General features: G+C 35.6%; 1 protein-coding gene across 4 annotated transcripts in view; it reads left to right on the top strand.

The window, feature by feature from the left end:
* DENND4A (DENN domain containing 4A) overlaps positions 1 to 19,233 on the top strand; it is a gene marked incomplete at both ends in the record, with an annotated part of 68,792 nt that extends 49,559 nt beyond the window's left edge. For 3 of the 4 annotated variants that reach the window (XM_084239906.1, XM_084239904.1, XM_084239903.1), the window contains 11 exons: positions 1,379 to 2,475; positions 6,582 to 6,771; positions 9,642 to 9,736; positions 9,980 to 10,155; positions 10,246 to 10,392; positions 11,572 to 11,770; positions 12,004 to 12,258; positions 13,178 to 13,295; positions 13,923 to 14,085; positions 14,204 to 14,268; positions 19,097 to 19,233. In XM_084239906.1, the coding sequence (XP_084096032.1) occupies positions 1,379 to 2,475; positions 6,582 to 6,771; positions 9,642 to 9,736; positions 9,980 to 10,155; positions 10,246 to 10,392; positions 11,572 to 11,770; positions 12,004 to 12,258; positions 13,178 to 13,295; positions 13,923 to 14,085; positions 14,204 to 14,268; positions 19,097 to 19,233 (2,642 nt within the window). Of the gene's footprint in view, positions 1 to 1,378; positions 2,476 to 6,581; positions 6,772 to 9,641; positions 9,737 to 9,979; positions 10,156 to 10,245; positions 10,393 to 11,571; positions 11,771 to 12,003; positions 12,259 to 13,177; positions 13,296 to 13,413; positions 13,441 to 13,922; positions 14,086 to 14,203; positions 14,269 to 19,096 lie in introns of all 4 variants that reach the window. The other variant, XM_084239905.1, reaches the window with a different exon arrangement.
* Between the last annotated feature and the right edge of the window lie 244 nt (positions 19,234 to 19,477).

Below are 19,477 nucleotides of genomic sequence, written 5' to 3'. Positions count from 1 at the left end.
TTGGTGCTTGCTTCGACAGCACATATACTAAAACTACAGTAGTTTGTAGACTTTATGGTCTCTAGCAAAAAGGTGCATTTTTCGTAATTGCCTGATTACAGAGGGCTTTCGTTTTTTTTTTTTTTTTTTTGAGGTAACATAGGTTTATAACACTGAATATAATTTAAGGAACTAGGTTCACACCTCTTTAGATGTATGTTACCACATCACACCCCCTACCAAAGCACCCATAGACCACCAGGCTCACGGAGGGCTAATTCTGTTGGATTAAGCATGAAAAAGGATAATTGACAATACCATACCTAGACTCCCACATAATAATAATGTAATAATAATAAGGGCAAAGAAAGTGATCAAAAGTCTATATTTCTGCTTTTAACATTGGTACCTGAGTAATTTGATAAAAAAGCAGTGAACAATGTCTAAACACAAAGTAGCCATTCACATTTCACTGGTATAAACTTGCAATCAATATGTAAAGCAAAGGTAAAATTACTTAACTGCATCCATAATCATAGGGATTTCGAGTTTTTAAAAAAAATTTTATTTATGGCTGAAACTAACCAAGCTGCCTTTTGGTTTAGTGTTTTGGATTTTTTCATTTTTATAGATGGAAGATTCAAAATCTAAAATTCATTACCACAGGGCCTCCCTGGTGGCGCAGCGGTTGAGCGCTGGGTTGCGAAGCTGCCCGCAGCTTCTGCAGCGCCTGTTTGATCCCGGGCTGCTCCCCGGCCAGGCCACCAGAGGAGGGTCCCACATGGCGCGCAGACCTCTCCTGCCGCCCGCTGCTCCCCTCAGCAGTGTACTTCGGTCTTTCTGTCTGCTCTGCTCCCCGCTCTGGCTCTGGTGAATTCTCTCACCCTCCCGCGCCTCTGACTGTACCCAGTGCTTGTATAAATAAATAAATAAACAAATCTTTAAAAAAAATAAATAAAATTTAAAAATAAAATAAAATTCATTACCACAGCCACAATTGTATAATCACTGTTATTTAATCAGTTTGGTGGAATTAATGTAAGTTTACTACTATTATTATTGTTGTTGAATATTTACAAGGATAAACATTAATTTTAATTTATCAATTTTAAAAAGTAATGCATCCTCATGTAGAGGAGCATATGCTTTACAATTTAGTCAAATCTGGGTAACTTTGGCCTGGGTAATAAATCAGAGTGTCATTTTTTTCTCAACCCATTTAGATGTTGGAATGATTATGGTAGATAATGTAAGTGCCTAGTATAGTATTTGTCAAGTAGCAGGCACTCAGTGAGTACTTGCTATTATCATTTTCATTACCAGTATTTTAAAGATTTAAGACAATTTGTATTTGCACCTTGTATTTTTCTTGGCTAAAACCACTACTCTTGTTTTTCAGAAAGCACATCAGAGCTACTCTTAATATCATCTTTTGAGGATACAAATGAAACAGGGAATCAAAATAGATGCTTCAGGAAAAGACATAAAAGTGACGGGGAACCGAATTTGCAACCACGAATGTCCTGGGGAAATAGAAACCGCAATCTGAGTGGAGGAGTAGTGATGGGACTTATGCTGAATAGAATTAACCAGGAAGCAAACCCTGGAGAGATGGTGGAAAAATTAGGAGCTGATGCAAAAATTCTTTCAAATGTTATCTCAAAAAACACAAGACCAAGTAGTCTTGATATTGGAAAGCCACCTTTAAGATCAAAAAGAGAGAGTCTGGAAAAGGAATCTAGTGACGATGACACACCTTTTGATGGCTCAAATTGTTTTGCAGACAAGGTGGATTCTCCTGTTATTTTTGACTTAGAAGACTTAGACAATGAAACAGATGGACCAAAAGTGGGATATGCTGCTACACAAAATTCCAGAAGGATTCAGCGCATGAACAGCAGCTTTTCAGTAAAACCTTTCGAAAAAACTGATGTTGCAACAGGATTTGATCCCCTCTCTCTTCTAGTTGCTGAGACTGAACAGCAGCAAAAAGAGGAGGACGAGGAGGATGAAGATGATAACAAAAGCATTTCAACGCCATCTGCTAGGCGGGATTTAGCTGAAGAAATTGAGATGTACATGAATAACATGAGCAGTCCTTTGACAAGTCGCACACCTAGTGTTGATTTACAGCGGGCATGTGATGATAAATTAGCCAGTAAGAAAAGTCCAACATTGGTCAAGGCATGCAGAAGGTCTAGCCTACCTCCTAATTCTCCTAGACCAGCAAGACTTACTAAATCTAAAAGCTATACAAAAAATGATGACAGACCCAGGGATAGACTTTGGTCTTCTCCAGCGTTCTCACCTTCCTGCCCATTTAGGGAAGAATCTCAAAATGCATTAACCCATTCATCACCTTCATTTAATTTAGATACACTACTAGTACCTAAACTAGATGTTCTAAGGAACAGCATGTTCACTGCTGGGAAAGGAGTTGCAGAAAAAGCAAGCAAATGGTATTCAAGATTCACCATGTATACTGCATCATCTAAGGTAATTTTCTTTAGTATTTTATACTTTTCCTTTCACTCTCCTCTACCACCAAAGTCCCTTACATGCATATCTTTTTTTATCATTCTCCTTAAACACCTGGTTTGTAATCCTCAAAACTCGAACTTGAATAATAACTTCAAAAGGAAAAGAGAACTCACTAAGATTATGCTTATCATTCCATTTATAGAAGGGGTAAAAATCAGTGTTATGTAAAAATGCTTACAGAACTTCCTTGAAAATGCATGGGGGGGGGGGTTTGCTTGTTTCATTTTGTTTTTGTTTCCCAGAAACTGTCTTGCATGCCTTCCAAGGCAGAGGGTTTCTCTTTCTGGTTAGGATGATTTAGCTTCTAATAGATCTACATACCTCCCAAAAGCAAAAGCTAAAGGAGTATATCAGGTATCTGTTTAAAGTCATCACAGAACTGAAAAAAAAACTATAGAGGAATAAGGTTATAGAAAGAGAATTGAACAGGTGAATTGAAGTTCAGTAGCTGCTTTTCACTGAGGGCACTTACTCTGAGCACATGGCAGGAGGTTGCAGATCCAGGCTTTACCTTACTTATCAGAAGACTGTAGAGAGGTGAGGGGATGAGAAGAGCTTTTGGGATCTTGTACAGCTAGAGAGACAAAGACAGAGACTTGAAGGTCCTCAGATACACAGGTTTTTTCCTTCAAGAAATTTTCCAAATACTGGAAATTGAATCAGGAAGCTAAAAAGGTAGGGAGGAAATCTCTGATAAATAAGAGATCCCACCCGTTCTGTGGTGTAATAACTAAAGTTTATGAACTGCTGGAAGGAGAGAGGGAGAGAGGGCCATAGCTGGTAAATCCATTGGGCCCTTAGTTGTAAGTCCTGCAAAACTATTCCTTAGGCGCACTGGCAAACTAGAGGTAGACCAAAGTGCAACATAAGATTAACTTAGGTCTGCTTGTGATTTAATTACAATAATCCACCTTTATTTCACAAAGAATGAACCCTTTCTGGAGAAAAAGAACATTATCTGGAATCCTTACATGTCTATCTCTCATACAGTTAAAAATAGCTATACCAAGAGACAGGAACATAACTAAAATACAAGAAAGGTACATGGTGTTCACAGGCCTTCAGGTGATCTAAATATTTGGATTAGACTTTGCAGTAAGTATAATATCTTTAAGAAAATAAAGGAAAAGCTGAAAAAGGAAAACTGAAACAATGGAAAAGTTCACCAGGTAAGTTACCTATTAAAAAGAATAAAGTATAGGGCCTCCCCGGTGGCACAGCGGGTTGAGTGCAGCACTATGAAGCTGTCCACAGCCTCTGCAGTGCGGGTTCAATCCCAGCCAGCCAGCAAGAATCCCACATGGTGAGGCAGACCTCTCCTGTCTTGCTAGGTGCTCCCCTCAGCAGTGTATTTCAGTAAGTCTGCCTGTTCTGCTCCTCACTCTGTCTCTGGTGAATCTCTCACCCTCCCACGCCTCTGGCCTGTACCCCAGCTCTTGTATAAAAATAAATAAATCTTTTTAAAAAATAAAGTATAGGGCCTCCCCGGTGGTGCAGCGGTTGAGCGCTGGGTTGCGAAGCTACCCACAGCCTCTGCAGCACTGGTTCAATCCCCAGCTGCTCCCCGGCCCTTCCCTGCCACCGGAGGAGGGTCCCACATGGCGCGCAGACCTCTCCTGCCGCCCGCTGCTCCCCTCAGCAGTGTACTTCGGTCCTTCTGCCTGTTCTGCTCCCCGCTCTGGCTCTGGTGAATTCTCTCACCCTCCCGTGCTTCTGACTGTACCCAGTGCTTGTATAAATAAATAAATAAATCTTTAAAAAAATAAAAATTAAAAATAAAGTATAACTCATAGAACTGGAAAATTAAGAATGCAGTAGTTAGATTTAATAACAGACAAAACACGGGGAAAATGTTAGTAAATTAGGTAGGAAGTCAGCAAAAGATAACGACATTGAAATACAGGAAGAAATGAAAACTACAGAAAGTAATGTAGGTTTCTGTGAAAATGCCTAACATTGATATGATTGAGCTCCACAAGAAAAGGAGAGAATGGGATAGATCATTTAAAAAGCTAATAACCAAGAATTTTTCCAAAAGTGACTCAAGATGTCAACTCACAAACTTAATATCCAGTAGAATAAATACAAGGAAAGCAACTTATGAAGCTATCCTCAGCCACTGCAACACGAATTCTATCCCAGTCAGGGAGCTACCCACATGGCACAGCAGACCTCTCCTGTTTTGGTGAATTCTCTCACCCTCCACACCTCTGGCCTGTACCCCAGTTCTTGTATACAAAAATAAATCTTTAAAAAAAATTCACAAGGTCCAAATTTAAATCCAGAATTACTTGATATATAAATAACAAAAAAATGCAACCATTTCTCCAGGGAAAAGCTGAGATGACTCATATTATCAGGCAGAAATTTAAGCAGATATCATAACTAGATTCCTGAGATAAACACATAAAATAAAAAGGAATTTTCAGTAAAAAGTGAACTTATCCAAAAAAACAAATTTTATTACTAAAAAATATATTCTGAAATAAACTTACTGGCTGGGTTCAGTAGCAGAGTGGAGAGCACAGAGTCAATGAATTTAAAGATCAGTAATAGAAAATACTGATTGAAGGAGAAAGAAAAGACTTCATAAAAACATACAAAGACTCAGGGACTTGTGGCATGGTGTCAGAAGATATAACAAAATTGGACTTCCAGAAATGCAAGAGAAAGAGATTGTGATAGAAAAGATATTTGAAGAAATAGAGCTGAAAATCCCCAAACTTGGTAGATTTACAGACACAAGAGACTCAGCAAACTATCAAGAGGATAAACTCAAAGAAAACCACACCTACCCACATATAAACAAAACTACTAAAAAGCAAAGATATTCACCTGCTAATAAAATGACTGCAGGAATAAAAAACATATTACCTAGAGAGAAATAAGAAGAACAGAGAATGACCAGATATTTTTCATAAAATCCCTGGGGAGAAGAAAACAGCAGAACACCACCTTTAATGTATTGAAAGAAAAGAGCTATCAGCCCAGAATTCTATATCCAGTGAAAATATTCTTTAGGGGTAAAAGTAAAATAAAGACATTTTCAGATAAAAGAATTCATGGCTAGCAGAGTAGCTCAATAAGATACACTAAAGGAAGTGTTTTAGGCTAAAGAAAAATGATACCAGAAAGAAACCTGATATCTTCAGGAAAGAAAGAATTAAATAGCTGGCTAATAAAAAAATTACTTTTTTACCTCTTAAATTCCTTAAAATAATTATAACTGTCCCAAATGAAAGTTTGCATGCAACAATGGAACATTATTTTCAATATACATAGATTCTTATTGTGGTAAAGGAACTCACTCCACTGCTGTTCATCAAGTTATTTATTATATGTGAAGTGGTACAATACCAACTTTAAGTAGACTGGAAATAACTAGATACATATTTTGTAATCCTTAGAGCCCCCACTTAAAAGTACTAGATGTAACCAAAAAGCCAATAAAATCATTTAGATACTAAAATAACTCATTTATACATGTGCCTGACTAGGAAAAATAATTTTTATTATCTGGGCAGTAGAATTAGTGATGTTAATTTTTTTCTTCATACAAAAATTTATATTAACCATATTTTCTTATGTATTATTGGTATAACCAGGAAAAAATAACTTATACTTTAGTGTTCTCAGAAATGAAAACTAGAAATATATGTTTTTAATACCTGGAATATTGTGGAAAAGAGCAAAATGTAAACATAAATGATTTATTTAAAAAGAATAAAATGCAATTCTAATGGTTTCATCCTGGGCTGGATTTGCAGGGAGGGAAATTACAAATAAAGATTTACAGTCAGCAGGGTTATCTTACTAATAGTAATTTACTTTGATCTAGCTAAAAAAAAAAAAAAAATGCTCTCTCAAAAGTTGATCTCCAGCATGTTTGTCCAAATTAGTGTGCCCTTATAAAATTAGTTGTTTTTTTTTTTTTCTCTGTAAGTTATAATGTTGATTAACTGGTTTTCTGAATGGCTAGGTAGTTCCCCTACCTTAGCAGTAGCCTTTTAATTAATTAACTTTAAATATGAAGGAAATTAAGCTTATACTTATATCTTTAGGATCAAAGTTCTGATCGTACCAGTCTTTCTTCAGTGGGAGCCCAGGATTCTGAATCTACCTCTTTAACAGACGAAGATGTCTGCCATGAGTTGGAAGGAGCCACTTCTTCCCAGGAGAGCCATGCCACTTCAGGAACTAAGGGAGTGGACTTCAGCAGAACAAGCCTAGAAAGTTCTGCCTCCTTAGAAGGTTTGTCCAAGCAATACTGTCATACTGCATTTGATTGGTGGTACCTTTCTTTTTTTCCCCATTATTTTAATTTTGTAAAAGTTTTGGATGGCTCCAAAGTCAAAGCAGTAGACCCAAGATACTTTCTGAGAGCTCTATCTTCCAGTCCTATTCCTCATCTTGTTTTCTCCTTATCCTAGGGGTAAACATTTTTTGCTCCATTTTTGCTTTTGTTTAAGTATAGGGGTATGTGTGTGTGTGTGTGTGTGTGTGTGTGTGTGTGTGTTTTCTCATTACCTCCTTCTCTTAATATTCAAAGGTAACATACTCTACTTTCCTATTCCTTGCTTTTTTCACTTAACAATATCTACTGAAGATCATTCCATATCATCCACATAGCATTGTCCCTCATTCACTTTTAAGGTTGCATACTTCATCATGTTTCAGTGTATCAGAGTTCATTTTAACCACTTCTTACTGATATAAAAGTAACTATTTACCTTGTCAACAAAATAAGTTGGCAAACTTTTAGATTTTTGTCCTTTGATAAGTAAGGAATGTATTTCAATTTAGTTTTCATTTATATTTCCCTTATAAATGAAATTGAGTATCTGTATATATGTTACAAGACTTTTTTATATTAGGTAATCCTTTCACTTTTATGTAAGTGGGGAGGGTCAGCAAACTTTTTCTGTAAATGACCAGACCATAAATATTTGAGGTTTTGAAGGCCACATACATCTCTGTCACAGATTTTTTTTTTGCCTTTTTCCTTTTTTTAACAAGGCTTTAAAATGTAAAAACCTCTATTAGTTCATAGCCATATAAAATTAGATTTGATCCTTGATTTAAATATTAAACCCATTTGAAATTTGTTGTGGTATCTATTGCAAGGAATGGATGCAATGTATTATATTTTTCATTTGTACCATTGCTATTTTAAATATCTTTTTTTGTGGAAACTATGAAGCATACACAAAAATGGAAGGAATATCACAATAAAAGCCCATTACCCTCTGTCGGACTTCAACAATTATCAACAAATGGCCGATCTTGTTTTAATCTTTCCCCTTTCTTATCTGCTGCCAACATTCTTTTTCCTTCCCTGCTGAATTATTTTAAAGTAAATCCCAGATGATATGTAATTTTATTTTATTTATTTATTTTTTGAGAATTTATCCATCTAGGGCCTTCCCTGGTGGTGCAGCGGTTGAGCAATGGGCTGCGAGGCTGCCTGCAGACTCTGCAGTGCCAGTTCGTTCCCCAGCCGCTGGTGAGGGTCCCACAAAAAATAAATAAATAAATAAATTTATCCATCTATGCATACAAGAGCTGGGGCACAGGCCAGAGATGCGGGGTGTGTGAGAGGATCAACCAGAAACAGAGTGGGGAACAGAACAAGCAGATTGACTGAAATACACTGCTAAGGGGAGTAGCAGGCAAGATAGAAAAGGTCTGCCTGGCCACGTGGGTTGCTCCCTAGCTGGCCAGGGATCGAACCCACATTGCAGAGGCCGCGAACAGCCCCATTAGTGTGGTGCCCAACCCCCTGCACCACCAGGGAGGCCCATGTAATTTTATTTTAAATGCTTCAATATAGACCTCTAAACTATATATAGTCTTTAATGTCATGTTTAACTTTTATTGAAGTTATTTAAATTTATTTTTTATTTTATTATGTGTTATACATATAGTGTATTTTAATGTATGTAAATACATTTTACAAATTGTGCACATCCCCTTTTTCTACATCTTTGCATGGCAGGCCCTGTGGCCAGTGGTAGCTCTGGAGCCATGTCTTCTTTTTCCTTATCATTTATTTGCTAAAACAGTGAGCAATTTGTGCTGGTTTGTGCTGATTGCTTCCCCTCCAGTTGCATTTAGCATGTTTTCCTATTTTTCTCTATTTCTTATGAACTAAAAGTTTATAGCATTACCTTTTTTTGACCTTTATATTTCTAAAATGCACTGTTCTTTGATAAAACTTAATACAGTAACTACCCTTCTCTACAATTTCCCTTTCCACAGTTTCACTTACCCTTGGTTTTCCACTGTTGGAAAATACTACGTACCATAAGATATTTTTGAGAGGGAAAATAGACCATATTCACATGACTTTTATTATAGTACATTGTTATAATTGTCCTATTTTATAATTAGTTACTGTTGCCAATCTTTTTCTGTGCCTAATTTACAAATTAAACTTTATCATAGGTATGTACATATAGGAAAAAACAGAATAAATATAGGGTCTAGTATTATATGTGGTTTCAGACATCCTCTAGGGTCTTGGAAGGAATATTCTGCCTATATGTGGGGACTACTATAATTACTGGAAAAAAATGTATAGGAAAGATATAAACAACAATTGATCTGACCACAGAACTTCCCTTACTTCTGCTATTGTTTTTAATACCTCTAAGATGCCACTGCTCCTAAGAATTTCCTTGTGTTTAAACCAGAGCTTAAATGATCCTTACAAGACAGGATTCTGAATAAATCTTTTCATAATTTGAAATAAGATTACCTATTTTATACTTTCTAGACCTTAAAACTAAACACTTTCTTGTATTTTAAACTTAGAATAATAGAAACCACAAAATAATAATTATAAACAGATGGAATGCTTTCTAGCCTGTACACACAAGTGCTTAACAAAGGAGTAATGAACATACCTAGTTTGCAGAAATCAGAAATCCTTAGGTTTGTCCTCACAACAAAAATGCATGCATAGAAAAACATTTTCATTATTAATGCTTTTACTAAATTACCTTTCATATGTTGAGCAAAGCAGTTTGACAAAGAATTTATCAATGTGAAAGATTCTCATATCCTAGCTCATTAATTTTAATGAGATTAATTTTGCTTTTTGTTTTTTGATAAATGAACAGGATCCCTGTCAAAGTTTGCCTTACCTGGAAAATCAGAAGTGGCGTCTTCCTGCAATATGAGTAATACAAACATCTTCCAGAATTATGCAATGGAGGTATAATTTGGCTCGAAAGAGCATCTTTATAAAATGTATACTAAATTATTGATAGGCTCTGTAAAGGAATAAAATGTTAAAGAATATGCTTAAAATCCAGTTTTCAGATATTTAGTATTTCAAATCATTGAAATCATTCTCCTTTACCTCTGTTTCACATAGTTCCATGCTTACATTTTGAAATGAATTTTTAATTCATAATATGCACAGATCAACTAACTATTAAGTGGTTTTCTCTCATAGGTTCTCATCTCAAGTTGTTCTCGGTGTAAAACCTGTGATTGTCTTGTTCATGATGAGGAAATCATGGCTGGCTGGACAGCAGATGATTCAAATCTCAATACTACATGTCCCTTTTGTGGCAATCTTTTCTTACCCTTTCTGAATATTGAGATAAGAGATTTAAGACGACCTGGGAGGTAAAGATTTATGCTTTTTCCCCTTCATGTTTAATGGTAATGCTTCCTAGAATCTCTTTTATGAAAAAGCTCTTTTTATTCATATTACAGATACTTTTTGAAGTCAAGCCCATCTACAGAAAATGTGCATTTTCCATCTTCCTTTTCAAGTCAGACAAGGCAATCTTGCATCTCAACATCAGCCTCTGGTCTTGACAAATCTATTATCTCTGTTCAAGGGAATTTTGATCTAAATAGGTAATTATGATTATGCTGAGCTATGTTTGAACAACCTATGTGCTTCAGATAATGACAGAACAATTAGCTGATTATTTTCATGTTTAAATGTCTATAATTTATCATTTTAAAGTCTTAAGACAATATTAAAATTATCTAATAACCTAAATGTTTAAAAAGTTATGGTTTGTGTTATAAATCCCCAGAGTTTAAATGTGTAATTCACATAATGTTTACTAGAATTTTAAAGGTGAACATTCTGAGTATTTCTCTTATCTCTATCTTTTCCTGAATTAAGTTGGTACTCACTTACTTTGGAATATGCCTCACACAGGCATACCTCGTTTTATTGCACTTTACAGATAGTACATTTTTTACAAGACCAGCAAAAAGATTATTACTTGCTGAAAGCTCAGTGGATGATTAGCAATTTTTAGCAATAAAGTATTTTTAATTAAGATACGTACTTTTTTTTAAGACATAATGCCATTGCATATTAATAGACAACAATATAATATGAACAAACTTATATGCACTGAGAAACCAAAAAAATTTGTGTGACTTGCTTTATTGCAATAATCACTTTATTGTGGTGGTCTGGAGCTAACCCCACACTATCTCTGGCATATGCCTGTGTAAATAAATATGCTTAAAATAAATATAGATATCAACTCCATTTTGAAGAAGTGCCAAATAGACCATATATATTTGGGCAGATGAAGCCATATTGGTATTTGCATGTTTAAAAGAAAATACCTACAGAGTACTAGCAAGCAAATGTAATGTTTGATCCCAAATGCTTAGCAGCAAAACTGCATATCTGTATGCACACCTTTTTTCATCAGAGGCATAGCCTTTTTTTCTTCTCCTACTGGCTTGTGACTCCAGGAGTAGGTGCCTGTTTCCTCTGCTTTTTATCCCTTAGGAATAGTATGGAGTCTGCTGTGTAAAAGTTGTCCTCTAAAAGTTTTGAATATATGAATGAATCTTAATATTTAAAGTTCATTGGATGAAAAGGAAATTTAACATGACTACACTAAAAAATATTTACCATTTCTAGCTGAAGCCTGAGTATCATCTTTCCTTTGATTTACTTGGCTCTGTCCAGCTCTAATTTGAAAAAGAAATACATGGTCTTTTTAAATGAAATAAAGTAAATCAAGATACTGATACGCTTTTTTCTTTCTTCACTCTCCCAAGCAAATCTAAACTGCTGGAAAATTCATGTGCTCGAAGTATTCAGATCCCTGCTGATAGATCAAAAACAGCTATATCAAAATGTCCAATATTTCCAATGGCCAGAAGTGTTAGTACTTATGGCCCTTTGGATAAGGAAGACACTGGAAGACAGAAGCTCATTCCCACAGGCAGCCTGCCAGCTACCTTACAAGGAGCTACAGTATGTATATTAGTTGTTCTGAGTTTTCACAGGATAACTTACATTTGATTTCCTTCCCCTTAGCCTAAGCAGCCTTATTAGCTTCCGTTTTATTGTTGTCAAGAAGAGTCTTGTCCCATGATACACTTATAGTAACTTTCTACATATATGAAAATCATTGACAGAATATTTTCTTAATGATTTAGTATCTTCAGACTGATATTTGCCATTAATGAATTTTGTTTGTTCAACAGGATTCTTTAGGATTAGAATGGCACCTCCCAAGTCCAGATCCTATCACTGTTCCATATCTTAGTCCTCTGGTGGTATGGAAGGAACTTGAAAGCTTATTGGAAAATGAAGGTGACCATGCAATAACAGTGGCAGACTTTGTAGACCATCATCCAATTGTTTTTTGGAACCTGGTGTGGTATTTCAGACGACTTGACTTACCCAGTAACTTACCTGGATTGATTCTTTCTTCCGAGCATTGTAACAAGTATTCAAAGGTATGAGAGTAAAAATTAATGAAAAGGCAGTGTACTGTCACCACTGTAAAAGTAACTTAGTAGTTTATTTTCATGCTAAGTATTTTAATAACCATCTGAATCATTAGATCAATACAGTTTATTGCATTTACAAATAATTTTTCTTCTTACCAAGTCATACTTTCTAACCTTTTTGTAAAATTTATACAAAATAGTCTTGAACTTGCTGTAAGTTCAAAAATAAACTATAAATGACTCTATGAGAGGAGTTTGCAAATTCGCCCCACTAATATCTCATACCTCCTTCAAAAACAAATCTACATTTAGTAGGATGTCTGTAATTCATGTTACAGTCATACGGGACCATTTTCTGTATTTCTTCACTCTGAATTTTTGCTTAACATTTAGGTAATTAGCTCGTTAAGTGTTCACTTGTTTTTTTAATGTTGTTCTATCTTGTTTTGCTTTTTATTATGCTACCACCACCACTTAAAAGTTTCTAAATTCAGGAACTTTGCCTTCTCCCTCTTTGTACTTCATCTCTATGGTTTGCATATACTTTGGATATTCAGTCCCTGTTGAATGAGTTGCCAAGAAGTTGATTTATCTGGGCTGGATTTTAGACTGATGTAAAATGGATTCCTCTTTCTGTGAATCCACAATCATTCAAATCAAAGGACTAAATTCAGATTAGTCCTTTTTGCTACCCTATCTCACCGATAGCAGGGCTTTGTTAAATCTGCTACTTTATAAATCATTAGCTTCTCGATTCAACCCATCTTCCTTCAGTAGAAGTAAAAAGCACACAAATCAGTTGCTTCCCGTTCTCCTTTCTCTCTTACACACATACATCCTTAAAAGTATTTGTAAATATATTTATAAAATACTTACAAAACATCATGGAAGGATCATTAATGAATATTTTTTTTCTACAACACAGATTCCTCGCCACTGTATGTCTGAAGACAGTAAATATGTTTTGATACAGATGTTATGGGACAATATGAAATTACATCAGGATCCAGGACAGCCCCTGTACATCCTCTGGAATGCCCACAGTAAGTGCTATCATAGAATACTTACTTTGTAATATTGAGTCATCTCTACTTTGCTTTAAATAACCTAAACTAATGTATAAGTGGATTTTATTATATTATACTACTTTTTGTCTTACAGGTCAAAATCGTACTCTTTTGTTTGAGAGTGAGTGTTAAGCTTGATATTTATAGAAGTACTACCTTCTGTGGAAGCCAAGGGAGGGTTTTGTTTGTTTTTTGGTTTTGGTTTTTTTTTGAAGGGTGCTGTATATGTGCTGGAGGGGTTATGTTTTGCAGAGTTCTGCTTTCAGCACATTGCTTGTCCCAGTGTCATCTTTTTACTTATTTTTTATTTGTTACCATCCCAAGCTACTGATTTAGATTTCCTCCAGAGGCTATATTAAGGAAACCATGTTTTTTTTTAGTTATTGTCTATTTGAGGTCACAAAAAACTTCCAGACTATTTTTATCATTATTTGCCTTATTTTCTTCCTTCTTTTCATTCTTAGATTTCTGTCCCTTTATATATTGTCCTTACATTATTTTTAGTGCTTTGTATTTCTTTAATAGCTGTCAGTTGTTGCTTAATTTTGTTCTCCTTTCTACTCAGAACATTTTTCTTCATCTACTCTCTTGTTCTTTTTACAGCCCAGAAGTACCCAATGGTCCATTTACTGCAAAAAGGTGATAATTCATTTAACCAGGAATTATTGAAAAATATGGTAAAAAGTATTAAAATGAATGATGTCTATGGACCAATGAGTCAGATTTTAGAGACATTGAACAAATGTCCTCATTTTAAACGACAGAGGTAAGCATTCTCTTGAATGAATACACTGTTCCCCTAAACAGATTCATATTGTTTGCGTAGTAATTTGTTAGAATGTCTCAGTCTCTCTAATATTTTCTCTACTTCTTTCCCTCCCTAGGAGTTTATATAGAGAAATATTATTTCTCTCACTTGTGGCATTGGGAAGAGAAAACATTGATATAGGTAATTCAGCATAATATAAAATATGTAATATTTATATGTTATGGTATAGTTTTCTAGGTATTTTTATGTCAGTACTTTTCATTATATTCATATTAAATTATATTAATATATTAGATAAATTGTTTCTTTGATTTTTTATCTAATATAAAAGAAACTTTGACCATATTAGTAATAATAATGATAAATAATAAAAGCTAAATTTTTTAAAGGTTTACTAAGTTCCTTATATGATAGCAAGTACTTTCTACATATAATCTCACATTATTCACCCCAGAGCCCTGTGAGATAGGTGCTGTTATTATTTCCATATTGTTATGGAGGTAGCTGAGAACCCAAGAGATTAAGTAACTAATACTCAAGTTTCGTAGTAAATAATAGAGCCACATTTGAATCAAGCAGTTATTTTCCAATCCCATGCTTTTAACTATTGTGTCTTATCATTAACAATAATTAGCTTGTTTCAGCAAGAATAAGGTAACTAAATTTATATTTCAGGAGGTCCAAGACTTTTTTGATTGATCATCATCTCTTCCTCTGAGTTCTTGTGTTTCACCTCCCTTAAAATTCCCACTTCCCTGTCCAGATTAAGAGAAGAAATAGCCCCTGGTGAAAAAAAAAGGGGGGGGGCGCGGAATTAGGGCATGTTAGGCATTGAGAGACTCAGCAGAGTCTTAGCAATTTGAGAATTTATAATATGCATTGGTTGATGAAAATGATCTTTGATACATGTAATTCATCTAATTTGAATGATATCTGACTTGGGTTTCTTACTTACACCCACTTATCAATTAATGAGAGAATATTGTAGGTAATACTTACAGTAGGTGATTGTATTCTGTCTTAACAGGTAAAATTTACATCTATAATTTTGCTATTTGTTTCTCAGCTGCTGTCTTTTTTGACCTTCAAATCCTCCATTACTGCCTTCTGTGTTAACTCGGTATTTCCTAGTCTAGCATTCCAATTCTCTTGTTGTTTCTTTTACAGTGTGTATTTTATTTCTGTCTATTCTTAACATGATTATTTTTCCAGTACAACATTAGAATCACTTGTCGAGTTTCTTATTTTAAATATTCTCCACTGTTTCGCAACCATTAAGGTAAAAGCAAAAAGCTTCACAACATTCTCCTCAAAACCCACATGTAATTTGAACTCATTCATTTTTTTCCCTTTTTAATATAAAGGGCAGCTCAACACATCTATACAATATTTGTTTACATAAAAAAAATAAGTTAAACACAGTTATGTTTCCATCAAATATCTCCTTAATTCTAAATAACTTTTATTTTTTCTTTGTCATATCAGTGATGTAATGTGACTTCTGAATACAGCGTTCCCTGATTATGTTTCTCTCACTCAGACTTTTTTTTCCAAACAAAAATACTAAACACTGATGTCAGTTGAGCTTAGATTTATAGCTAATTTTTTAAAGGCCATTATAGAGTAAGCCAGTTTCCCTTTCCTGTCTTCTATATCAGCAGGGTATTTTCTTTCTAATTAACTTTCTTTGTTCTTTAGGTTGGTTTTTTTTAAACTATCATACTCATCTAATAGTTCCATTGTGTAAGAAACTTGCCATTCCACCTAAATATACCTTTGCTGCCAAATTCTACAACCTCTCTTGGCATCAAGATTGACAATGCCCAGTGGCATAAACCACTCTTGGCTCCTGACAACTCTTTGGAATATCCAGTAAGGAGATGGCTGCTCTTAGTTCTCTATATCACTCACTTACCCTTGTTCTCCTTCCCATCCTTCAGTGGACTTGCTGGGAAGCTTAGACCATAGGGAGAGCGCTGGTTCTCTATCCATACTCTATCTGGCCTATCAGAGTAACCTGTAAGAGTGCGTGTGCTCATTATACATCATCATCGCTTTTACTCTGAGTGCACTAATAAATGTCTGTGGCAAATGGCACTGGAACTTTAAAGTCAAAGTATTGACTAATACTAGAGTACTATATTTGTTTTTGTTAAGACAGAATACAATCACCCTAGTACAAGCATGAGCTGTAATATATTCTCTCATTAATCGATAAGTAGATTTAAGTAGGATACCCAAGTCAGATACCACTCAAGTCAGATAAATTCTTTGTATCAATGATCATTTTCATCAATCTGTTCATATTATTAATTCTCAGACAGAATGCCAAAGCTCTGCTGAGGCTTTAATGCCTGATAGTCACCAGTGTCCTTCTTTTTATCAGGGGCATTTCTGCCCTTAATTAGGACTTAGAAGTAGAAATTTTTTTTTTTAAAGATTTATTTATTTATTTATACAAGCACTGGGTACAGTGAGAAGCGCAGGAGGGTGAGAGAATTCACCAGAGCCAGAGTGGGGAACAGAACAGGCAGATGGATGAAATACACTGCTGAGGGGAGCAGTGGGCAGCAGGGGAGGTCTGCACGCACCGTGCGGGACCCTAACCAGCAGCCGGGGATTGAACCGGCGCTGCAGAGGCTGCGGGCAGCTTCGCAACCCAGCGCTCAACCGCTGCGCCACCAGGGAGGCCCAGAAGTAGAAATTTAAAGGAGATGAAACAAAAGAACTGAGAGAAATTGATGATGATCAACCCAAAAAGTGTGGGACTCAAGAAGAAATAGAAAATATTAATAAATCTATAACAAGTGAAAAGATTGAGTTAGTAATCAAAAAGCTTCTCACAAAGGAAAAGCCAGAGCCAAGTAGTGAATTCTACCAAATGTTTAAAGAATTAACACCCATTGTTATGAATAGTACATATGTGTCTTCTTCCCCCACCGCACTCCCAAATATCATATGTTGAAGCCTTAGTGTGATGGTATTTGGAGGTAGAGACTTTGAGAAGTAATTATGTCACTGAAGATACAAATGTACCATCTAAAACTATAAAAATTTTAGAAGAAAACTAAGGAGAAAAGTTTCATGACATTGGATTTGGCAGGGCTATCTTGAGTATGATACCAAAAGTATAGGCAACAACAGAAAAATTAACAGATTGAACTTTATGAAAATTTAAAACTTTTATACATCAAGGACTATCAACAGTGTATAAAGGCAACACACAGAATAGGAAGAAATATTTACAATACTATCTATCTAATATGGGGTTAATACAGAACTCCTAAAACTCAACACAACAAAAAAACAAGCTTTTGAAAAAAGAACAAAGGACTTGAATAGACATTTCTCCAGAGAAGATATACAAATGGTCAATAAGTACACCTTAAAGATGTTTAATATCACTAAATATAAGGGAAATGCAAGCAAAAGTACAATGAGATACCACCTCACACCTATTAGGATGGTTACTATCAACCACAAAACAAACAAATAAAAAAAAACAATAACAAGTGTTGGCAAACATATGGAGAAATTGAAACTCTTGTGCCCTTCTGGTGGGAATGCCAAATGGTATAGCTGCTCTGGAAAACATTATGGCACTTACTTCAAGAAATTAAAAATAGAACTTGTGTATGATTCAGCAATTCCACTTCTGGGTATATACCCAAAGAATTGAAAGCAGAGTCTCAAAGAAGTATGAACACATCCCTATTCATAGCAGTATTATGTGCAGTCCTGTCCATTGAAAAATGAGTGGATAATCTAAATGTGGTATGTACAGTAAAATATTATTGAGCCTTAAAGACTACAACGTGGATGAAACTTGAGGATGTAATACTGATATGAGCCATTTACAAAGAGACAAATACTATATGATTCCTCTTATGAGTTACTTAGAGTACTCAGAATCACTGAGATGAAATAGAATGGTAGTTGCTAAGGACCTGGAAGAAGAGGAGGATGGTGAATTAGTGTTTAATTTCAGTTTTATAAGAATTAGTTTTAGGGCCTCCCCGGTGGTGCAGCGGTTGAGCGCTGGGTTGCAAAGCTGCCCGCGGCTTCGGCAGCGCCGGTTCCATCCCTGGCTGCTCCCCGGCCACAGGAGGAGGGTCCCGCATGGCGCGCAGACCTCTCCTGCCGCCCGCTGCTCCCCTCAGCAGTGTACTTGGGTCCTTCTGCCTGCTCTGCTCCCCGCTCTGGCTCTGGTGAATTCTCTCACCCTCCCGCGCTTCTGACTGTACCCAGTGCTTGCATAAATAAATAAATAAATCTTTAAAAAAAAAAAAAAAAAGAGAGAGAGCTATTAAAAAAAATTAGTTTTATAAGATGAAGTTATCAGATGGATGTTAGTGATAGTTGTACAACATTATGAATATCTATGATACCACTGAACTGTAGAGTTAAAAAATGGTTTGATGTGGGCCTCCCCAGTGGCGCAGCGGTTGAGCGCTGAGTTGTGAAGCTGCCCGCAGCCTCTGCAGCGCTGGTTCGATCCCCGGCCACCAGGCGAGGATCCCACATGGCGCGCAAACCTCTCCTGCCACCCACTGCTCCCCTCAGCAGTGTACTTCATCAGTCTGCCTGTTCTGCTCCTCTTTCTGGCTCTGGTGAATTCTCTCACCCTCCCGTGCTTCTGACTGTACCCAGTGCTTATATAAATAAATAAATCTTTAAAAAAAAATGGTTTGATGGTAAATGTTATGGCATATATTTACAATTTAGAAATGTGGGGAAAAATAGCTTAAAAAGTTGGCATCTTAAAATTTTAAGTTACACTGGTCTATATAATCTAGTTCTAAAATACTATGTGAACTCTAAGTTCCCTGCTGAGGCCTTTATTGTCCTTTAATTGGCAGGAATGACCTTGAGATTCCTTATTGGCCCCTGATTTTATGGTCTTTAGTAGACTCTAAAATGCTAACTTTATAGTATTACAAAAGCTTGATTATTGTTCACATCAAATATAAATTTCTTTATGGCTTTATTTCTTTCTGAATTTTTGCAGATGCATTTGATAAGGAATACAAGATGGCTTACGATCGTCTCACACCTAGTCAAGTCAAGAGTACACATAACTGTGACAGACCACCAAGCACAGGGGTGATGGAATGTCGAAAAACCTTTGGAGAACCTTATCTTTAAGATGTGTATGTGTGTGTATACTTTGAATATGTATTGTATATTTGGTGTATAAAGTAACACTTTTAGACTCTTAAACTTTTTTTCTTCACTTTTTGAACAATGCATTTGTAAATGGTTCAGAAAGTCCAGATAGCTCATGTACAGACTGCTTAAGAAGAAAATTGTGACAAATAGGGAGAGAGCCACTTTGTTTCCCATTTCTTTTTTTTTTCTTCAATTCTCTGATAACAAGTAATTAAGTATT

The sequence above is a fragment of the Talpa europaea genome (genome assembly GCF_964194135.1).
Source record: "Talpa europaea genome assembly, chromosome: 8".
In the NCBI taxonomy this organism is placed as follows: domain Eukaryota; kingdom Metazoa; phylum Chordata; class Mammalia; order Eulipotyphla; family Talpidae; genus Talpa; species Talpa europaea.
This window is presented reverse-complemented; position numbering and strand designations above follow the sequence as displayed.